The 18,515-nt window shown below is 42.5% G+C and overlaps 1 protein-coding gene across 2 annotated transcripts in view; it reads left to right on the top strand.

The window, feature by feature from the left end:
* Nucleotides 1–3,520: 3,520 nt before the first annotated feature.
* GTF2B (general transcription factor IIB) overlaps nucleotides 3,521–18,515 on the top strand; it is a 28,959-nt gene continuing 13,964 nt past the window's right edge. The window contains exons 1-2 of one of the 2 annotated variants that reach the window (XM_090049978.1): nucleotides 3,521–3,626; nucleotides 5,690–5,796. In XM_090049978.1, the coding sequence (XP_089906104.1) occupies nucleotides 3,610–3,626; nucleotides 5,690–5,796 (124 nt within the window). In that variant the 5' untranslated portion in view covers nucleotides 3,521–3,609. Of the gene's footprint in view, nucleotides 3,627–3,728; nucleotides 4,108–5,689; nucleotides 5,797–18,515 lie in introns of those variants that run through there. The other variant, XM_090049979.1, reaches the window with a different exon arrangement.

The raw sequence follows: 18,515 nt of genomic DNA, 5'->3' as shown, positions 1-18,515 counted from the left end.
TCCCCCTCAGGATGGAGTCTCCTATGACAAACACTTTGCATTTTGTCTTGGGGAGAGCGGGGGCCGTAGCTACAGTTGAGCCTGTGTTGCCTGCGGGAGCTGGCAGCTTAGCAGGCTTTGCTGGGGCTGTGAGAGGTTCATACCTGTTGCAAAGCTCCAGCAGGGCGGGGACCTTGGTGCAGCAGGCCTTGGGGCCCTTGACCACTTTGGTCCGTCCCCATGGCTGGACAGAAGGGGAGGTCCTGGTGTCTTCCCTTGTCCTGGAGGGTGACTGTGGTCTACCCTCCACCTCCTGGGGGAGAAGGGCCTGGCAGTAGGAATTGATCTCCTGCTCTTAGTCCCTGATGGCATGCAGTCTCTGGACTGCAACCTGGAGCTCCTCCAGCTGGCACATCAGAGACCCCAAAGGGAGCAGATCACTCAAGGGGAGGTGGCCATGCTCCCAGACCCCAGAGCCTGAAAAAGTGACAGCCCCCGCAGCCTAGAGCCAGAGGCTCCGTCTACATGGAGCCTGGAACCATAGGCTCCATCTGGATAGAGGCCTCTGAGCCAGGGGCCACAGACCCTGAGTGGACCCTTGGGTTGCGGCGTGTCCTCATCTGTGGTGTGCCATTGGTAGGCCAGCTATGGCTGGGAATACCTACCCAAGGGGGCTCACAGGCAGGGCCTCGGGCCCTCCCGCTCACCCTCCTGCGCAAACTTTGTGCTAACTTGCGCACCGGGCAGACAAGTATGCCTGTTTGCATGGTCTGTTCGTGAGGCTCTTGTTGTGTGACTCCCTGGGGGGCTGGGCAAAGTAGGGACTGGGGTGGGGCGAGACCCTCCTCAGCTCCTAATTAGCCACCTCCCCACAGCTGAGCTGGGCTAGTCCCCTTCCGCCACGGGCCCTGCTTACCTTCGGCTGCTGCTGGGGGTTGGCGGGGGCGCTGTGCAGCTGTTGGGGGTTGTTGGGGGGCTTTGGGGTGCGGGAGTGTGACGGGCTTTCACCCGTACATCTTGTGCCGCTCCCTAAACCTCTCTGGTTTAGGATGGTTTGGCTAGGGATGATCGTGCTTCAGGCAGGGGGTTGGACAGCCACTATGTGATCTCTGGAAGTTCCTTCCAAACCAGGGGCAGGCAAAATATGGCCCACAGGCCAGATCCAGCCCCCTGAGCACTTTCATCTGCCCTGCAGGGCCCCCTAACAAATTGTGCCATGCCCAGGCCTTTTGCCCACAAGGGTGGGAGTGAGGTGTCCACGTGTACATGCAACCCCAAAAATGTACCCTGTTGCCTGGCTCCCACCCTAATGGGCAGAAGGGCCTGGATAGCCAGCATGCACTTCTGTGCAAGGGTGCTGCTGCCACTTCTGCAGCCCCCAGGGAACTGCTCTGCTTCTCCAGTCTCCTGCTTGCTCCGGACAACAGATTAGGAAGCAGTGGAGGTGGGGCTACAGCTGGGTGGGAGCGTGGGGCTGGGGGCAATGTGGAGCCCTTGCCCAGGGGGATGGGGTGGCAGCAGCGTGGACCTAGGGTGGGCAGTGTGAGCGAGAGTGGGGGGAGTGTGGGGACCCCTCCACATTCCCTCCCTGCTCCCCCCCATGGCATGAAGCCCCTGCAGGCGGTGGCAGCAGCAGTGGTGGGGGGGCATGCTCAGGGTGCAGGCACCTGGTGGGATGCAGCTGCAGCCAGTGCTACACATTGCAGTGAGGGGCACAGTCTGCTGGGCCACCTGTATCACCAATGCTCCCCACCATATGCACAGCAGTGAAGGAAGCCCCGTGTGCTGGAGCCAGCTGCCTTCCCTGCTGGGGCTGCGCAGCACCAGAGGGAAGCCTCAAGTGCTGGAGCCAGTTGCCTTCCCTTCAGGGGCTGCTTTGCAGGGGAGGGAAAACTGCTTCCCCACCTGCTGCTGCACCATATGGGGAGTCCCCACCATCCCCCAACTTCCCCCACATCCACACCCTGCCCCCACAACCCCCACATATATACAACCGCCCAACACACGCACCCACATCCTACCACAAACCCACACCCCACCATAAACACTCACACTACATATACCCAGCCTACCATATAACCTCCCCCCACAATATACAAGACTAAGAATTTATTTTTTAGTTATTATGCAGTCACCACTACACAAACACAAAACATAACAAAAATATTTTTTGTAATAAAATTAAAATAAGTTATAGTAGGTGTTTGACTTTTAAAAAGTGTATGATTTGGGTTTTTTTGGTTCTAAGATGGCAACCCTTCCCTCCCAAAAGGAGTATTTCTCGGGGCAAGGGAAAGGACTTCTGGTGGTAAAGGTCAGGGGTTAGGGTTGGGATTTCTGGTCCCAAGATGGCAACAAGGGAATGGGGCAACTGTCAAGGGCCAGGACTACCCATGTGGCCCTCGATAGCTCACCAAAACTTAAGTGGCCCTCCACCTGAAATAACTGCCCACCTCTGTTCCAGACCTACTTCTCTGTTATTTTTTAAAGAAAATAAATGCAAACCATTATTGAAGTAGGACGTCAAGATTTTTATATAGCATTAATTTAATATCCAACTTGATTTTTCTTTAAAAAGGGATGATTTTTCAAAATTTTAAATGCTGGTTACATTGAATCTTTAATCGGGACAAATCACTTTACATTTGTTTTTCAAAACCTAGGTTGAAATAATAGATAAATTAGGCTTCAGAGAGTCCAGTAATAAATTTATTTATTAGATTTGTACCCCCCCATTCAAAAAATCTGGATTGGTGAAATTCCGTTCTTTAATGCAGATTTTACTGTTTTCTGTGGAATGCAAGCTTTGCTTTATTTTATAAGAATCAAGTCCCTGTTCCTTTCTATACCAAGTCAAGAGATCTGTGAATCAATGTAGAAATGTTTTATTAAAGTAATCAACAAAAGCAATAGATAAAAGGCCTAGCAAAGTGGGAGGTGTCTCCATTTGGTGTTAGTTCAGAGAAATAACTTGCGTTTTAACAAGTGTTAAGGGTTTTTTTGCCAATCAAGACAGTGTCTGCAGGGTGTGAGGCCCAGTCCTAACAAGTAAAGAGCTTCACACCTAATCATTTTGAAAGCTTCCTACAAAGCCTCGGTAACAGCAGGGACCTGCACTTCTGTCAACACCCTAAGGTGCTTTACCCGGTTTTTAGATTTATTCCCTTCCCGTTTCCTTCTCCTCATTCTTTCCTTTTATGGTTGGTGAAAAGGACTGTGCGTGTGTTTCCGAGCGGACAATGCGGCGGTGCCGGCTGTGGGCTCCCCGGGGAAGGAAGTTCTTGTCTCGGGGCAAACCCGGGGAGCCCTTTTTAGCCTCGTTGTCCTACATGCACCTCAAGGACCTTGAGAAATCCGAATGCGCTAATTCGAAGTCACTCTCGTCCCACCGCCTGTTTTGATGCGACTCCAAACCCAGGTATCAGGCCCTGACAAACCGAGCTGAACCCCACCCCGTCTGAGGAGGACTAGGAGGCAGGCGCAAAGTAAGCGACACAATCTTTTTGCCTCCGCGCACAGCCCGTAGCGAGCCTGGCAGGGCTCCGCCCCCAGGCCCGAGGGTATATAAGGGGGGGTGCACGACGACTCTATTTGCTCCTGCGCAGAGGTTGTGGCGGAGGAGGAAGCAATATGGCGTCCACTAGCCGGTGAGGCGGTGGTGGGAGGCCGCGCTAAGCTGCTGCCTTTGGCAGTGTAGGGGAGGCCGAGCGCCCTGGGTTGCGGGCGTGCGGGCCCTCCGGGGCCGGGTGGGGAGCCGCATGGGGAGGCGGCCGGGGCCGGAGCTGGGCGCGCTAGTGGCGGCCTCCTTTGTTCCCTGGCCGCCCGCTGCAGCCCCGTGGCGGTGGGAGCGGTTGGGCCCCGGCTGGCCGGACGTGGTCGGGCCGCCTTCCTGCCATCGCTGCTCTCTGGGGCGGGCCCGGCGCTCCTGTCTGGGCCCGGCTGGAGCAGGCCGCGGCCTGCGGCCGTGTCGGTTACGCTCCGAAGCGGCCAGCAGATCTAGTGCTTGATCCGGTCCCTTCCACGCCGGGAAGGGGCTCGTTCCTCCAGTTCGGGGGTCAAGGCGGGCTTCTGGGGCGCTGCCGGAGGAGTCTGCTTTAGGCCGAGTTTTGCGGCGCTTTTATCACAGCAGTAAGTGACACGACTACGGCTAGCTGAAGTATTTCAGCCTGCCTATGAGGACACACAGGACTCCAGAAGTGTGGTATAGGAGCCGTGCTGGCGTAGGTTTGGGAAAGCGGGCATCCTCAAGCTGTTGGACACCACTGCACAAAATGAAATGGCGCATGCCCTTGACTTCACTAAAACTTGTGGCTTTACTTCTCTTTATTTACAATACCACCGGCCTCTTGTGTAATGATAAATTATCAACTGGTTGCATGTGATGCTTCCTCATTTAGTCTGGCCATATGAAACATTAGCAGCCTGGAGTATGGTGGGAAAAGCAGTTGTTTTACCAGGCCTTTACACAGGGTTTTCAAGAACCAGCTAAAAACAAAATCTTTGTATTTTTTTTTTTAATATGTGGTTGACTGTGTTTGTAGCTTAAATGTTTGCTTTCTACATTTAAGAAATAATTAGTTGTTGGAGTACTATGGCAGTAGTTTGTCTAGTACTGATAAGAAAGCCACTTATTTTTCTGATCAAATCTCTCTGATGAGTTGCTGCCCTTCAGTTTAGTAGATAGCACCTATGGCTTTAATAAATTGAAGAATCCAAGTAAAAAAAAAAGTTACTATACCAATTAAATTTAGTCAGGTTGTGAGGCTTTAAGACGATCCCATTTTCTAGAGTCCATATACTGTCAACAGTGTTTTTTATAGGGTATCTGTTTGTGAAGTGTTTACTGAAAATATTTTTCAATAGTAGGATTTGGCCAGTGCTTCATATCAATATGTGCTTTTATCCATGTTAGCAAGATTATAGTTTTGAAATCCTATGTAAACTGGAAGTGAATTTGGAGCACTCCAAATGCTTTCTTACATTGTACTTAGCGCACATTTTGTGCATTGTCTGAAACTGATACTTTGTAGCTGTTTTTGCCTTGTATTAACATTTTGTTGCAGCTGGATTATTTTTCCAATTATATATTCAATTAAATTTATTTTGGTTTTTAATATATTTGTATGAAGGCAGAAACAGAACTGGAACAGGACTTGAGTTCATTCCATTATCCTAGTCAACCATTTCCTAATCCCTTTTATAAACTGGTGATTTGTTTCTGCTTTGAGATTGCTTTCATTTGTTTAAAGGTAGTTTTTTTTCTTTAAATATTTCATATGAGGTTGCAGTGGTATTGTCCTATAAGTAGCAATATTTTTCTTGTTTTCTAAAACATTGCAGGCAGCGAACATTTTATTCGAAAGACGCTTCGATTTTAGATCACAAAATGTGTCTCAGCCCTAATTTCTTCCAGGTCTTAGGCTACCATGTTTTTCTTATGTATACTAACTACAGCCCTGGATATCATCCAGTCATATCACTTATACATTTTTTTAAAATTTATTACTCAGCTCATTTATGATGCAGATTAAAAATGGTATTAACGGGGTATGGTTTGAATGTGTGTGTGTTTTTTTTTGTTTTTTTGTTTTTTTTCTTGCACTATCACTGAAAAACAGGTTTCCTGTTAGATGTGAATAATCTTTGGAAACACAGACATTGTGTTTGATTCAGCAGATAAAATATCTAAATTTTTTCCTTTGTTTTTTAGTTTGGATGTTCTTCCAAGAGTGACTTGCCCAAACCATCCAGATTCGATTTTAGTAGAGGATTACAGAGCTGGAGACATGATATGTTCAGAATGTGGACTAGTAGTAGGTAAGTAATCATTCAGGTTATTGCAGTTCCCTTTCAAAAATGAAGACTTATTTGTTTTTACTTAACTTTTGTGTGCATAAGACATTAATAAATTAGAAGCCTTTATTGCAGAAGTGTTTTCCCTTAGCTAAAAATCTACCATTTTAAGTAGGTGTTTTCTCTGGTAATACATTATATTGTTAAACCAATCAGTTGTATAAAGGGTCTGTTGTTGACTAGGAGCCCACATTATGAAGAAGAAAGTTGATGGCTGTTCTTGAAACCTTTGACCTTTGCGATATTAGAGGTTGACCATGTTATGTTTTAGGGTCATATTATGTAACCTAGGCACACTTGAAGACTTGACTGTATTACAAAGCATAGCCATGACAGTAGGATAGTAGGGTGTATATTGAGATGCATTAATGGAAATGAAATATTGAGGATGGGCTCTGACTTAAATCCTGGGCCTCACCTTGCTAAGAGATGGAGCTAAAGACATTAGGCTAGTGGATATCCTTCAAAATATTTTGAAGCATTTAGTACAAAGAAATATAGGAATTGCCATATTCAGTTAGGGACCATTGTGGGAAGCCTAGACCAGAATCCTGTCTCTACCAGTGACAGGTGCCACTTATTTCAGAGGAGGTGCAAGAGACCTACCAGAAGACACTTGAGGGGGAATAATCTGCTCACAAGGAAGGTCTAACTCATTGATTCTCAACCAGGATGCCATCAGATTCTCAAGTGTGCCCAGGATGCCTGCTCAAACATGATTTACCAGATAAACGCAGGCATATTAAATAATGATAAAAGCATTCCAACCTGTTGTGGTATTTTTGGGATTCTTTGCAACAGAAGAATTGTTCTATTACTTTTTTCAGAGTCCAGAATGAGTGAAAACTAAGAGCTGGCATTTTCCTAGGGGTGCCTTGTTTTTAAAAAGTGTGAGATCCACTAGTTTAACTGATTAACCAAAGATGTGTAACCTCCCATTAGAGGATGGTTTCTGTCCTGAAGGATGAGGGTTTGTATCTCTTCCCAAACAGTTGTTTTTGCAAATCAGTTCTGTCATAATTTTGGATGTTATCCAAATAAATACTAGTCATCTTTTGAATTTTGCCAGCACTTTTTGTTTCAGTGATGTCCTTTGGCCCTAATTTTACAAACCTAATATATGTTGTGTGAAAAAGCAGAATGACACCTTTACAACAGATGGGCATTTTCCTTTTCACCAATCATTTCATGTTTATATTTCTTATGTTATAGTGTTGCAAAGAAATGTTTCTGATCCACTTTCACTATACATGTATTTCCTTGTATAACTTCCTTGTTTTTTAATAAATCTCAACTTTAAGGTAAATGCATCCATTTTCTTTGCTCTTCTTCACATGAAACATTTTCCCTGAGTCTAATCAGGTGTTTCTGAAACTTTTGATACCCCACTGCTGAGGCTATTCCTACGGGGTCTCATTTTCTGGTACTCTGCAGACCCTCCTGTCAGGCCTTGGAGCACAGGAGGAGTGGGAGGCCCCAAGCTGTATTGGGCAGCCAGATCTGTGCGCGGGGGGCAGGGGCATACCCCCCCCCAGGTGCGCATAATTGTAGGAGTCCTGTCCTCTGGATGAGCTGCTAGCTCCGTCCCATGCCCTGTCTTGCCCTGGCTGTGGAGCCCCAGCCCCACTCTCTCCCTCACTGTGGCAGCCTCAACCTGCTGTACTACCATGCCCCTTTTCTCCCCAATGCTCCTTCCCCCAACAGACTTACCAGCTGGATGGTGCTATCCATGCTGCTGGGCTGCATGTTGGCAATGGATTGGTATCAGCCAATATGGCTGCTCAATAATCAGCCATCGGTATCAGTCCAAAAAATTATCAGTGTACCCCTTGCTGAGTTGTGCCTGATTTAGACATGAGGCGTTAGAGCTGGTGCCATAAACGATATGCAACATATTTTACCCTCTTCCGACAAAGAAAACAGATTTGATATAAGTATTACAATAGCGAATTTTTTGGTAATTTATGTCCAAATTGACTGATACATAGACTTTTTAATATTATATGCCTGCGTAAGTAGTGCTACCTTAAGTTCTGTTCTAAACATAGTGAATTCTGCAGGTTTAGATATAAGCCTTTTGCTGGTGAGCATGTAAACACCCAAAACAAGGTTTCCTATTGAAATGTGCTAAATGCTTTCCTGTTTGTACCTTACTACTATTTAACTCTGTGTTCATGTATTTTCAAAGTTGTTGACTGTATAAATCAAGCGGAAGCTGTTTGTTGATTTTCTTTGTGACATTGCTTAGAACAGTTCAGCTTGGTGGTGTTAGTTTAAAATTTTCTCAACCTCAGTTATCTTGTGTTTGTTTCTGTGGAAAGAGGCAAAGTGCTGCTGGCATGCAGCTGGTGTGAAATTAGTTCAGGAGCAGATGTTTCTTAAATTTATTCCATCAGAAATTTTTGGATGTTTTTCTTTGGGATCAACAGCTTTGATAAATATGTTTATTTTAAAGTTATTAGAATTTTTGGTTGCCAGATTTAATAAAATATAATAATGTAAGCATTGATGCCTGGGTGAATTATGTTAGAGGCTTGGATAGTTTCTAGTATGCTAAAACTAAATTTAGGTTCTCTGTTTCTGCTTTTAAGGAAAACAGGGTTTTTCCTCTTTTACAGGTAGAGTTCTACACTTTGCCTGGCACTAAAATTCATTTTTGCCTTGATTGCAAAAAACAATTGGAAGGATTTTGCATTTACATGTATTTAGAAAAACTGAACTCAGTTTTTCTTCTTTTGACTTGCCTGCCTTAGTAGTTGAGTTTTCTCACAGCGTTGAGTATTTTGTGTTTGAATTCATTTATTTGGAAAGTTATTAAATATGTGCTAAAAACTATATTAACCAGAGAGAGCGTTTACCAAGCATATAGAGTCATAGAATCATAGACCACTAGAGTTGGAAGGGACCTCCTGAGGTCCCTTAGTGTAACCGTCTGCTCAAAGCAGGGCCATCCCCAACCAGATGGTTCCAGCCAGGGCTTTGTCAAGTTGGGCCTTAAAAATCTCCAAGGATGGAGATTTCACCACTGTGACAGGCAGTCTGTTCCAGTGCTTTATCACCTGCCTAGTGAGAGATTTTTTCCTAATATTCAATTTAAACTTCCCTTGCTGCAACTTGAGACCATTATTCCTTGTTCTGTCATCTGTCACCACTGAAAATAGTCTAGCTCTTTGCAACCGTCCTCCAGGTTAAAGCATGAAAAATAAGTATGAACTTTTAACATAACTTCCCTTCTGTTAATCTCTTATGGACCTTTTAAAGTAAAAAGGAACTGATAGAGACTTAGATCTCTGTTTTGCACTTTGTAAATGTCTAAAGCAAGTAAGTTCTAAAACAGTAGCAAGACAGTCTTTCCTTCGGTCCACAGAGCTCCTGCATGTTTGCTGCTGCAGATTTAATGATTGTCCTCCACAGGATATATGCTATTTCTAGATGTAAGGTGGTGGTTTGGACTTCATTTGGTGCTATGAAGTCCTGGCTCAGTGATTCATCCCACAAGCCAGTACCTCAAAATAAGGAGAACAGCTCCATTATGGATTTTCTACATTCTGTTTGTGAATAGCAGTAAATACACTGATTTCAGTTGTCTATTGGGCCTTTTAACCCTAGTGCGTGTGGTGGTAGTAGGGGTGGAGTTGAGCATTAGTAAAATTGTCTTAAAGTAGACAAATAAAGAAGCTAGATTTCATAAGCCAGATGAAAAAAAGTGACATTCAGATGCTATCCTTTTAGAATTAATCTTTTCTAAACACAAACATGCTGTATTTTCTCCCATGCAAAACTCCCCAGAATGCAAAATGCCCATACCTTTTTTTTTTTTTTTTAACTTTATTTTATCCTTCAAAAACAATCTTTCTTTGAAAACGCTGATAAATTCAGTAAGTTATTGAGTAGTAGCAGGTAGGGAGCCTAGTGTCTTCATTGTGCACTTGTGGAGCAGGTGCAGTTTACTTCCACCTGCCATCTCTTCCTTACCGCTGTTACTATTTCCTTGCTTATAATGTTCACCCCAATTTCCGGGTGCCACTTTCATTTAAAAAAGTGCATGTTGTATGCAAGAAGCTATGATAAAGGCAGAAATCTGGTTGTGTAGCGGATTCTGTGGTAAAATACATTGGCACTTCACTTAATTTTTGGAAAGTCAGTAGATCAAATAACACAGTTTGGTTAGAAGTTGAATTTCTAATGAAATCCTCATCTAAATCAAGTGATGTACTGTCACTTTGTAAATCATAAATCCTGTACCTTCTCAGTGCTCTGGTTCTCAGAATTTTATGACCGCAAGATAGGGGCGGTGTTTCTGCCCAGAGCGCTTTCCTACAGTCCCCTTTTCCTCCGTTTATATATTGTCTGGCTACGGTACCGTTCCGTCCCCCAGCGCGTTGCCTCTTTCCCGGGTTTGGTACTTGCTGTCAGTCTGCCCAGTCTGGATTCTGTTACTGCTGGGTCCTGCTGGACTCCAGTCTTCACTTCAGGCTTCCCCTGTCCACGTCGACTCTGTAAGTAAATCCTCGGGTCCTCTCTAGCCCTGTGCTCTTCTGGAGACCCCTTCCTGGGGTAACCACCAGGAACATTCTGGGATTGCCTCTGGGCCAGCTGGGGACTCTGCTTCTGGTCCCCGTCCCACCCCCTCACCCCTCTTTGCTTGTCTTCCGCCAGATCTTTTATCCCAGACCTGGGGATCTGTCTGATCAGTCGGTTCTGGCACACTATTATAAAGCATGCCCACATTGATGAGGGAGCTCCCTTGGGCTCGGCTGTATTTTTTCTTTTTTGCTTCTTCCTGTGGCAGCTCTGCCCGCTGCAGTTTCACTTTCGCTGTGGTCGTTTTCCGGTGCGGTATGCTGCCGCCTCCGTTCCTTATCTGGTAAGTCTTTTCCACAGTGGTTGTGCGGAGGAGGTGTATGTGGCATACAGCACAGCTTACCTGAAGTGGAGGGCTAGGAGGGTGAGAGCACCTGTGAATGGGCAGCTAATTAGTTAATTGGCCTAGTCAGTGGGTTGCCTACTGTTTTTCCTCTTCAGTCTCATAGGCCAGGGGGGTACTAGTCCCCACCCTTCCGCTCCCTTCCTCCTCACTTTCTCTCTCTTTCTCTCTTGCTGCCTTCAGTTCCTGCTGGGGCATCACATGGCTTCCCTTTCCTCCCTTTCCCTGCCACACTGCCTGGCTCTGCTGAAGGCTTACTGGGCTTTCATATCTGTAACTTGATTTCCAACTTGCTTGTTAGTATTTTGATCACAGGTTTGTGATGATGTTAGACTGAGATTGCCTTTCTGATAACCACCTTTAAATGATCTTATTGTAAAACCGGATACAAACACTTTATTTGCAAAGAAAGCAGAAGAGGCCTTATAGTAACTTGTAGACTGGGCATAAGGCTTTGAATTAAAGGAATGTGTACCATACCTTCTCACTAAGTGGCAGTAGCCATTAAAAAGGGTGATAGTTTTTCTACTCAATTCATGATTTCATGGCTGCTTGTTCCTTCCAAATATAGATACCCCTCACCCCCCTTCTCTTTACCATCAAAATGAGGGGAAAATGCCAAATGAAATTTGTTCCTTATACTCCTGGAATAGAATTAAATCAAAACTGATGCAAAACAAGTGCTGAAAATGTGTAGCTTATGACCAAGTCCTTAATTGACAGACACCTTATGACTCCACTCTGTAAATGAGTTTTATTGCTCATATTCAAGTCCAAATTCTTCAAGAGCTACATGCTGTACAACTAGTTTTTCTAGTGTCCAAAGGAGACTTGACTTGTAAGACGAGAAGTTCCACTTCAGACTAGTTATTTTTGTCCCCAGTGCATCAGCCATAGAAAGGAATGTCTTGTGCCTCAACATCTATACTTCTGTAATGGTCATTATTCCATATTAGTTCACTAGTAATAGTCCTAGTATTATAACGTGCAAAGGCTTTCAGCTGTGGTCTTTACATTTTGTCCACTGAATGTTTTTCTTGGTCTTGTTACTCCAGTTAATTTTAGTGGGTGATATCTTTTATTGGAACATGTATCTGGGATAGACTTAGGCAAACCTTTTGAATATCACCCTTTCTTAGGTCTCTGGGAGAAAAGTTGACACAGCAGAGCTAAGTAGCAGATGGAACAAAAGCTTGTGTAAAACTCCACATGTAAATAATTTCTCTTCTATCTTGTTTTAATCAGGTAGCCAACAGACCAGGTTTTCTTTTTTTTACACAGACTTCCATCTGCTACTAGATCAACAACAATGCCTTACTCCAACTTAAAAATCATTTTATGATCATTCAGATTATCACTCTTAAACAGTCCATTCATCCAAGGCTACATATGTTCGAGGAAATTATTTTTATTCTAATAGAACTCTTGAGTGACTGGAGATCTCTGTAACTTTGTTTTTTTTAACAAAGGCATACCTTTTAAAAAAATACTTTGAAGACCAAAGTAAAAACAGGTTGAGTTTTTATAAAGTTCATGTTTCTCATTTTAACGGTCCTTTCTGTCAGCTCATTCTGATTGGATCAGTGAAATTGTATTTTTTCATCAAAAGATAGAAAAGTAGGGCTGAAAAGGACCTGGATGCTATCTTGTCCAACCCTCTACTTTAGGCAGGATTATCTAAATTGGGGGTTTTCGACCTTTTTGGGTCATTGTACCCCCCAGTGGCCAGACGAGCAGGGGAGCCATCCCCTGGCGGCCAGACAAGGGGGAGGGGCGGTCCCTGATGGCTGATTGGCGACTGGGAGCTTCCCCAGCAGCCAGCTGACCCTGATCTGAATCATCCCATGCAAGTCCTTATAACCTATTCCTAAAACTACATCATGAACCCTGTTTTACAACTACAAGGCATATTGCCCCCAAATACTCTAACTTGTCACAGGTAAAGCAAGGGAATGAGGGCTATCATTGTCCTGCTGCTGCAAGGGTTATTAAATGCACTGGAAGATCCAGGCAAGAGGGCTGTACCCCACAATAGAGATGGCCAACCTTCCCCACTACCTTTCCCCAGCTGTACCAATCTGTCCTGAGGGCAGGTGTGTTGTTTTTTTTTCTTCTCATCCTGAACATGACAGTTGGTCAGACCCTAAGGGTAAGACCTTCTAGACAAGAACTTCCAGATGTTAGTCCCAGCAGGAGTATTGTCACACTGCAGTCAAAATCCCTTGCCATACCTACAATCACTACCCAGTGAATCTAAGGAAGGCAGAAAATAAAATAAAAAATCCACCCCTGATACCATTAACTTATATATGTTTCTGCTTAAGGCTAAGGTGTGAAATATTTAGTAAAATAGAAGATACCTTAAAAATTAAACGTTCCACATGTGGAAAGTAGACAGAAGATAACCATGGAACTTTTGATTTTCTTAGAGGTTGTGATTTTAATGGTTTGTAGAGATGATTAATTTTCAAAGTGTGGTTTTGGTTTGTAGTATACAGGTAGGTATACTATGTATTTTGATAACACATGCTTATACTGTTTGTAGGATATACAGCTGTAAACTTTAAATTGGGCTTTTAAAGAAGTAATAGTTTTTTACATAGTTGGAATTACTAACTTTATATTATATTGGCTCAGGATTGTTAAGTACTAGTTGCTAGATTATTTATTAACAAAGACTGTTGTCTGCAACACTTGATCTTAAATATCCTCTGGAAAAATGGCCTAGGAGCCTGTATTACTGTGGGAGATGGTCAATGTTGGTATTCATTACGCAGTTTTTCTCAGCTTCCTCAAAGCTTCTCAAAGTCTTGGGATTTCACTGTTTTTAATTAAATAATTTAAGTGATCACTAGATGGCAGCACAATCCTTAATTATGTGAACAAAATTAACTTTCTATTCATAGAGCCATTTTAAAGTTTACTACTGTACTTAGTGCTTTACTGTAGAGCAAGTAATTTATGCAATGTCAGCAGAATTCACAGATTTGAAATACCAGTGTCCATAAGGTGCGATACTTGATGCAAATATATTAAAGCATAACAAGAAATTGCAATATTTCAACAAAGAGAAATTCTTGAATGTTCTGTGACTGGTAGGTTAAGTCTATTTAAGATTCTGTTTAAGCGTATTCAATTTATGATCTATGAATTTGTAGTTTTCTTCGTGTTGCAAGCAAGTTACTGTGTCAAATAGAGATCAAAATCAATGAATATGTATCACCCACCCTTATTATAATGGCAGATAAGATCTGGATACTCTGATAAGCTGTTCTATTGTAAAAACATTTTCTTCATTGAAAAGCTTTTCTATCAGCTTTTTCTAATAATATATTTGATAAGGTCTCTGTAACATGCATAGATATTTCTTATACTAGAATAGAAAAAGTGTGAAGTGACATTCATTTTAGATGTTGGCTTGAACAGAACAATGTATTCCTATAGTATTACTTCCACCACATTTGGCAGTGTACAAAAAATAAAAGCTTGGTCTGAAGTTTTCTGTTTTGAGTAACAGTGTTGCATTCTATTAAATGAACTTTTCAGATTTTGACTAACCTGAAGTTAAAGTGAAGTTCATTGTTTGTATTTGCATTTGTCTCATTGACTTGAACACTTGGACTGTGTTTTCAAGAAGTAACTACATACTGGAAGATCTGTTTATAGATTAAAATAAATGTTTAGCCTCCTCATCATGGGCTCTGGAAGATACTTCACTGAAACAATAATGACTGTTCTTGAAAAGTCTGCTGTGCAAATTTAGCATTTTTTCGTCAGGGTTTCAAAAGTCAAGATAAAGTAACCTGAGATTTACTTTTCACAATGCAGATTAACCAACAGAGTATCCAACACTACAGGTATCAGCTTGGTTTATGGAGAAGTCTCATGAGAAGGGAAATTTGGAAATGGAGAAAAAAAATACTGTCCCACGTATGGTGCATACTTTGTGGCTACATGAGCAAAAAAATAATTGCAATGATTAGATTATAACCTTCTGTATAAAAGAAATACGTTTTGCAGACGTTTGGAAGTAACTGACTTTTTCCATAACTGAATGGTTTGGGGCTTGGTAGCAAGGTCCAGTTTTGCAGGTGCTTCAAACAGGAAGTCCATTTGGTAGGATGAGATTGAGGAAATGTGGTTCAGTACTTGGTCTGGTGACTTGGTCACAACTTCATGTTGTAAATTGTGTTCCCTCCCATTGTTTTCTACACTTACATTAAAACTTTGAAGCCTTCTTACTTTCATTCCAGGGCAACACTTCGTTTCTGGTCTCTCAATTTACATTGCAATGACTTGATTTGTTTAAAGAATCTTTGTCCTTTCTTTTGTTAAAATGGTAATTTGCTACTGGCAGGAAAATATGTATTCATGATTAGAAACACTCATTGGTTGGCATCTACCCAACTTGAAGTGGCAGTTGGCTGATTTTGTGCGGTTGGCTGCCAATTTCTAAATGGTTGAGAGGGCTTCACCACCACCACTTGGTGAGGGCTGTCTGTCATACAGCCCTGCTCCTCACCACGGATTGGCTGAGGGCTGTCTGTCATATAGCATTGCCACTGATTGGTGAAGAGGGGTGGAGCCACATGACAGGCTGCCATCCATCAGTCAGTGGCGAGGGGTAAGGGTGGCAGCCATCTTGCACATTTATGCTGGTAGCTTCTTTGTGCCAGGCTTTAGGGCACTGGGGAGCCAACATTTTATTTTTGGTAAGCTTTTTTTTCCTATGTGGCTTTCACGGAAGTTGCCTGGTTTTTTAAATTTTGCGAAATCATTATTTGAGTAGATCCGTACTCATTGGACTTGTTTCTTAACCTATGTTGAGGTATGGTCTGTTCTTATCATTCTTTTTGGTAGGAGATGACTGTTTAGGACAGAATATGTCCTAGGACCTTTATGTATTTTCAGTGAAATACTGATTTTTGACATTAAATATATACAGGATGATAGTTTTTCTATTTCTTCTGTGTGTGTAAAATACTTGAATGCTACATCTCAGTTCCACAAATGTATTGCACTCAGTGGTTTGTTCTAATTAATTCTTTCTCACTACATTGGTGTAGTAATCTTAGTCTTCTGCTTTGTAATATTTTTGCCAAAGTAGGCAGTGATAGAACACTTTTTTCATTAGAGCGGGAATAGCTCATAACTCACAAGAGGCAGATCCTTGAGTGAGTCATTTAGGTCATTCCCACTTGTGTGGAAAAATATTACATCATTGCCCTGTACTCAGTGTTCTATTTATACTATGCCAGAATTTTAAGTACATTTTGCTTTTTTTAGATGCAGTAAACAGTATTGGAGGGCTGTCTTAAAGTAAAGTTACTGCTAGGCCATAGAAGGAGCACTACTTAATCAAATATTTACAAAGAGTCAAGAGCTAGAGAAGCATGCTGTTTGCTGATTTTGTTAGTTTGCAAGGGGAAGATTTGCGTAGCGGAAAAAATGGATATGTCTTACCCCACATGCAGTGTTCTCAATCTTTTGCTTTTACACTGTAGAAGGCAGAGCTAACTGTTGCCTTTTTCTTTCCTTTACAGTTTTTTAAAATTTGTGTCAAAGCACTTAAATATTGAGGTGAAGGTTAGATCTGAATATAGTCATGCAAGACAGTTTCCTATTAAATTAAGTTTGGACTACTTCAGTAAGGGAATTCTTTCACAAATAACTGCTATTTGTGTTAACATTTTAAGGATTTTTATCTCTAGTTATTTAACTGAATGACCTTCAGGCATATATTCCTCGCATAATCTTTTACAAAGAAACAATTCTTCAGAGTCTTTCTTCCTAAAAAGAGCAAATTGCATTTGCATCCTTTCTTTGTCCTCACTGTGTTTATTAAGTCTTTGAAGGGCAGCTTTGTGTTTCATAATTTAAGTAAATATTGCTACGTTTGAGTTCCACTGTCTTTCCATTATTGTTCATGTTATCCCAAGTGCATCTGGATTTCTTATTTAATGGCTAAATAAATAATTGTTTTCTTATGCTACAGTCTTGCTACCTGACCTGCTTCTGTGAGAGTATTAAGCCTTATCATGAGTAAAGCAGCCTCCACAATCTGTGCTAAGCAGATGTCCATTCTGGAAATTTGTCATGCAGTCACAACTATATACTCTTTACAAATGTTCTTTTGACAAGACACTGAATTTTTTTTTTGGAAGTACAGTGTTCCAGAATCTTTCCTTAGATTTTGTCTGCACTAGGTTTTACCTAGTAAGTCTCTTTCTAATGATAAATGAATAAAATTAAGAAATTAAATAATAAATAAAACCCAATAATAACGAGGTTATGTGCAGTATATCTCCACTTCTCTCTTGTGCCTTCTGTAAGCTTAAAATTAGTTGCTAGTAGAGCTGTGCATGTGAAGTCCCATAGCAAAAATGTAGCTAATGAATGGAATAAGCTATACTAATGAAAGAATAGCTATCTGCATTAGAGCTTTTGCTGATTTAGCTGAGTTGATTATGGGTATGACCTTTTTTTGCTATCCTAATCAACAATGCTGACAGAAATTAAGTGCAGATCAAGATGATGTGCCAGTGAGCATGTCTACATGAGCCATTTACTGTGAGTACTCTGAGCTCCACAGTAAACGTTTTGGTGCTTACATGTGCAGAGCTATTCAGTTGGAATAAACTAATAAACTCTGCAGTAGGGTAGTGCTTGTAAATACAAGTACTATCCTGCTGTGGAGTTTTTTCCTCCAGTTATTACTCTGTAGCAGCTTACGTGTAGATGCTGACCCAGCTGGGTGGGACACAAAGGGACTTCAGTGTGGGGGTTGCCTGCTGGTACCCCTGCACTTGAGCACCCCTGTACCCCAGCCAGCCCCTCTGCAGCAAGTTGAGTTGGGTTGGAGCAGCCCTAGGCTAGCAGGCTGACCCTTGGATCCTGTCAGCTGAGGCTGCTCAGACCTGGCTGTACTTACTGTGATCCTAGGAGCATGTGTAAATGCGGCACCCAGGAGAAACAACTCTGGTGCGATAAGTGCTGGAGTTTATTGCATTACATTAATATGCACATATGGATGTGTCCAGTGTGTTCTAGTTTCATAGTTTCTAGGGTTGGAAGGGACCTGAGCAGATCATCTAGTCCGACCCTCTGCCATGGGCAGGAAAGAGTACTGGGGTTTGAAAGTTCTACATCATCCAGGAGAGATCTGGAGTAGAGAAGAAAAGAGGGGTGGGGAAAGCTGTATGGAAGGTACAAGAACATATATCCCCATATGTTCACTCCCTGGTCCTTTGTTGTGGTGTAACTGTGGAAATGTAAGATGCTATGTAAATCAGATGATCTCTTCAGATAATATGTTTAATGATTTTGCTGCTTGCTTTGATTTAATGTATTAACTAGCTGAGGAATTGTAGGGGGAAGCATTTTAAGTGTTGCTCATCCATGCTGTATGTGGTACTACAAAATATTGAAACTGTCTTCCAGTCAGACTTGGTCAGAACTTGTATGACAACACCAAGGAACAGAACTGGTGCAATAAGTAGTAGTGATGTTTTAGTAGTTGGCATACTTGGCTTCAAGTTTAATATTAACTGCCCTAAGATGCCCATAGACAGCTCTGGGATGGGCCTTCTTAGAACCAAGATCTCAATTCCATTTTTGTTCATGAAAGATTCCCTGGTATATTGCCAGAGTAGGAAAGTTAACCCTATGAGTTCTGGCTAAATTCCTACTCTACTTGCATTCTTCCTCTGTAGTTTCATTTACCACATAAAGCCTCTCTCTAGCTTTCACTACCACA

Source organism: Crocodylus siamensis, chromosome 5 (genome assembly GCF_052110815.1).
Source record: "Crocodylus siamensis isolate JL-2025a chromosome 5, ASM5211081v1, whole genome shotgun sequence".
NCBI lineage: Eukaryota > Metazoa > Chordata > Crocodylia > Crocodylidae > Crocodylus > Crocodylus siamensis.
The sequence above is the reverse complement of the archived record's forward strand: the minus strand, read 5'-3'. Positions and strand labels throughout refer to the sequence as shown.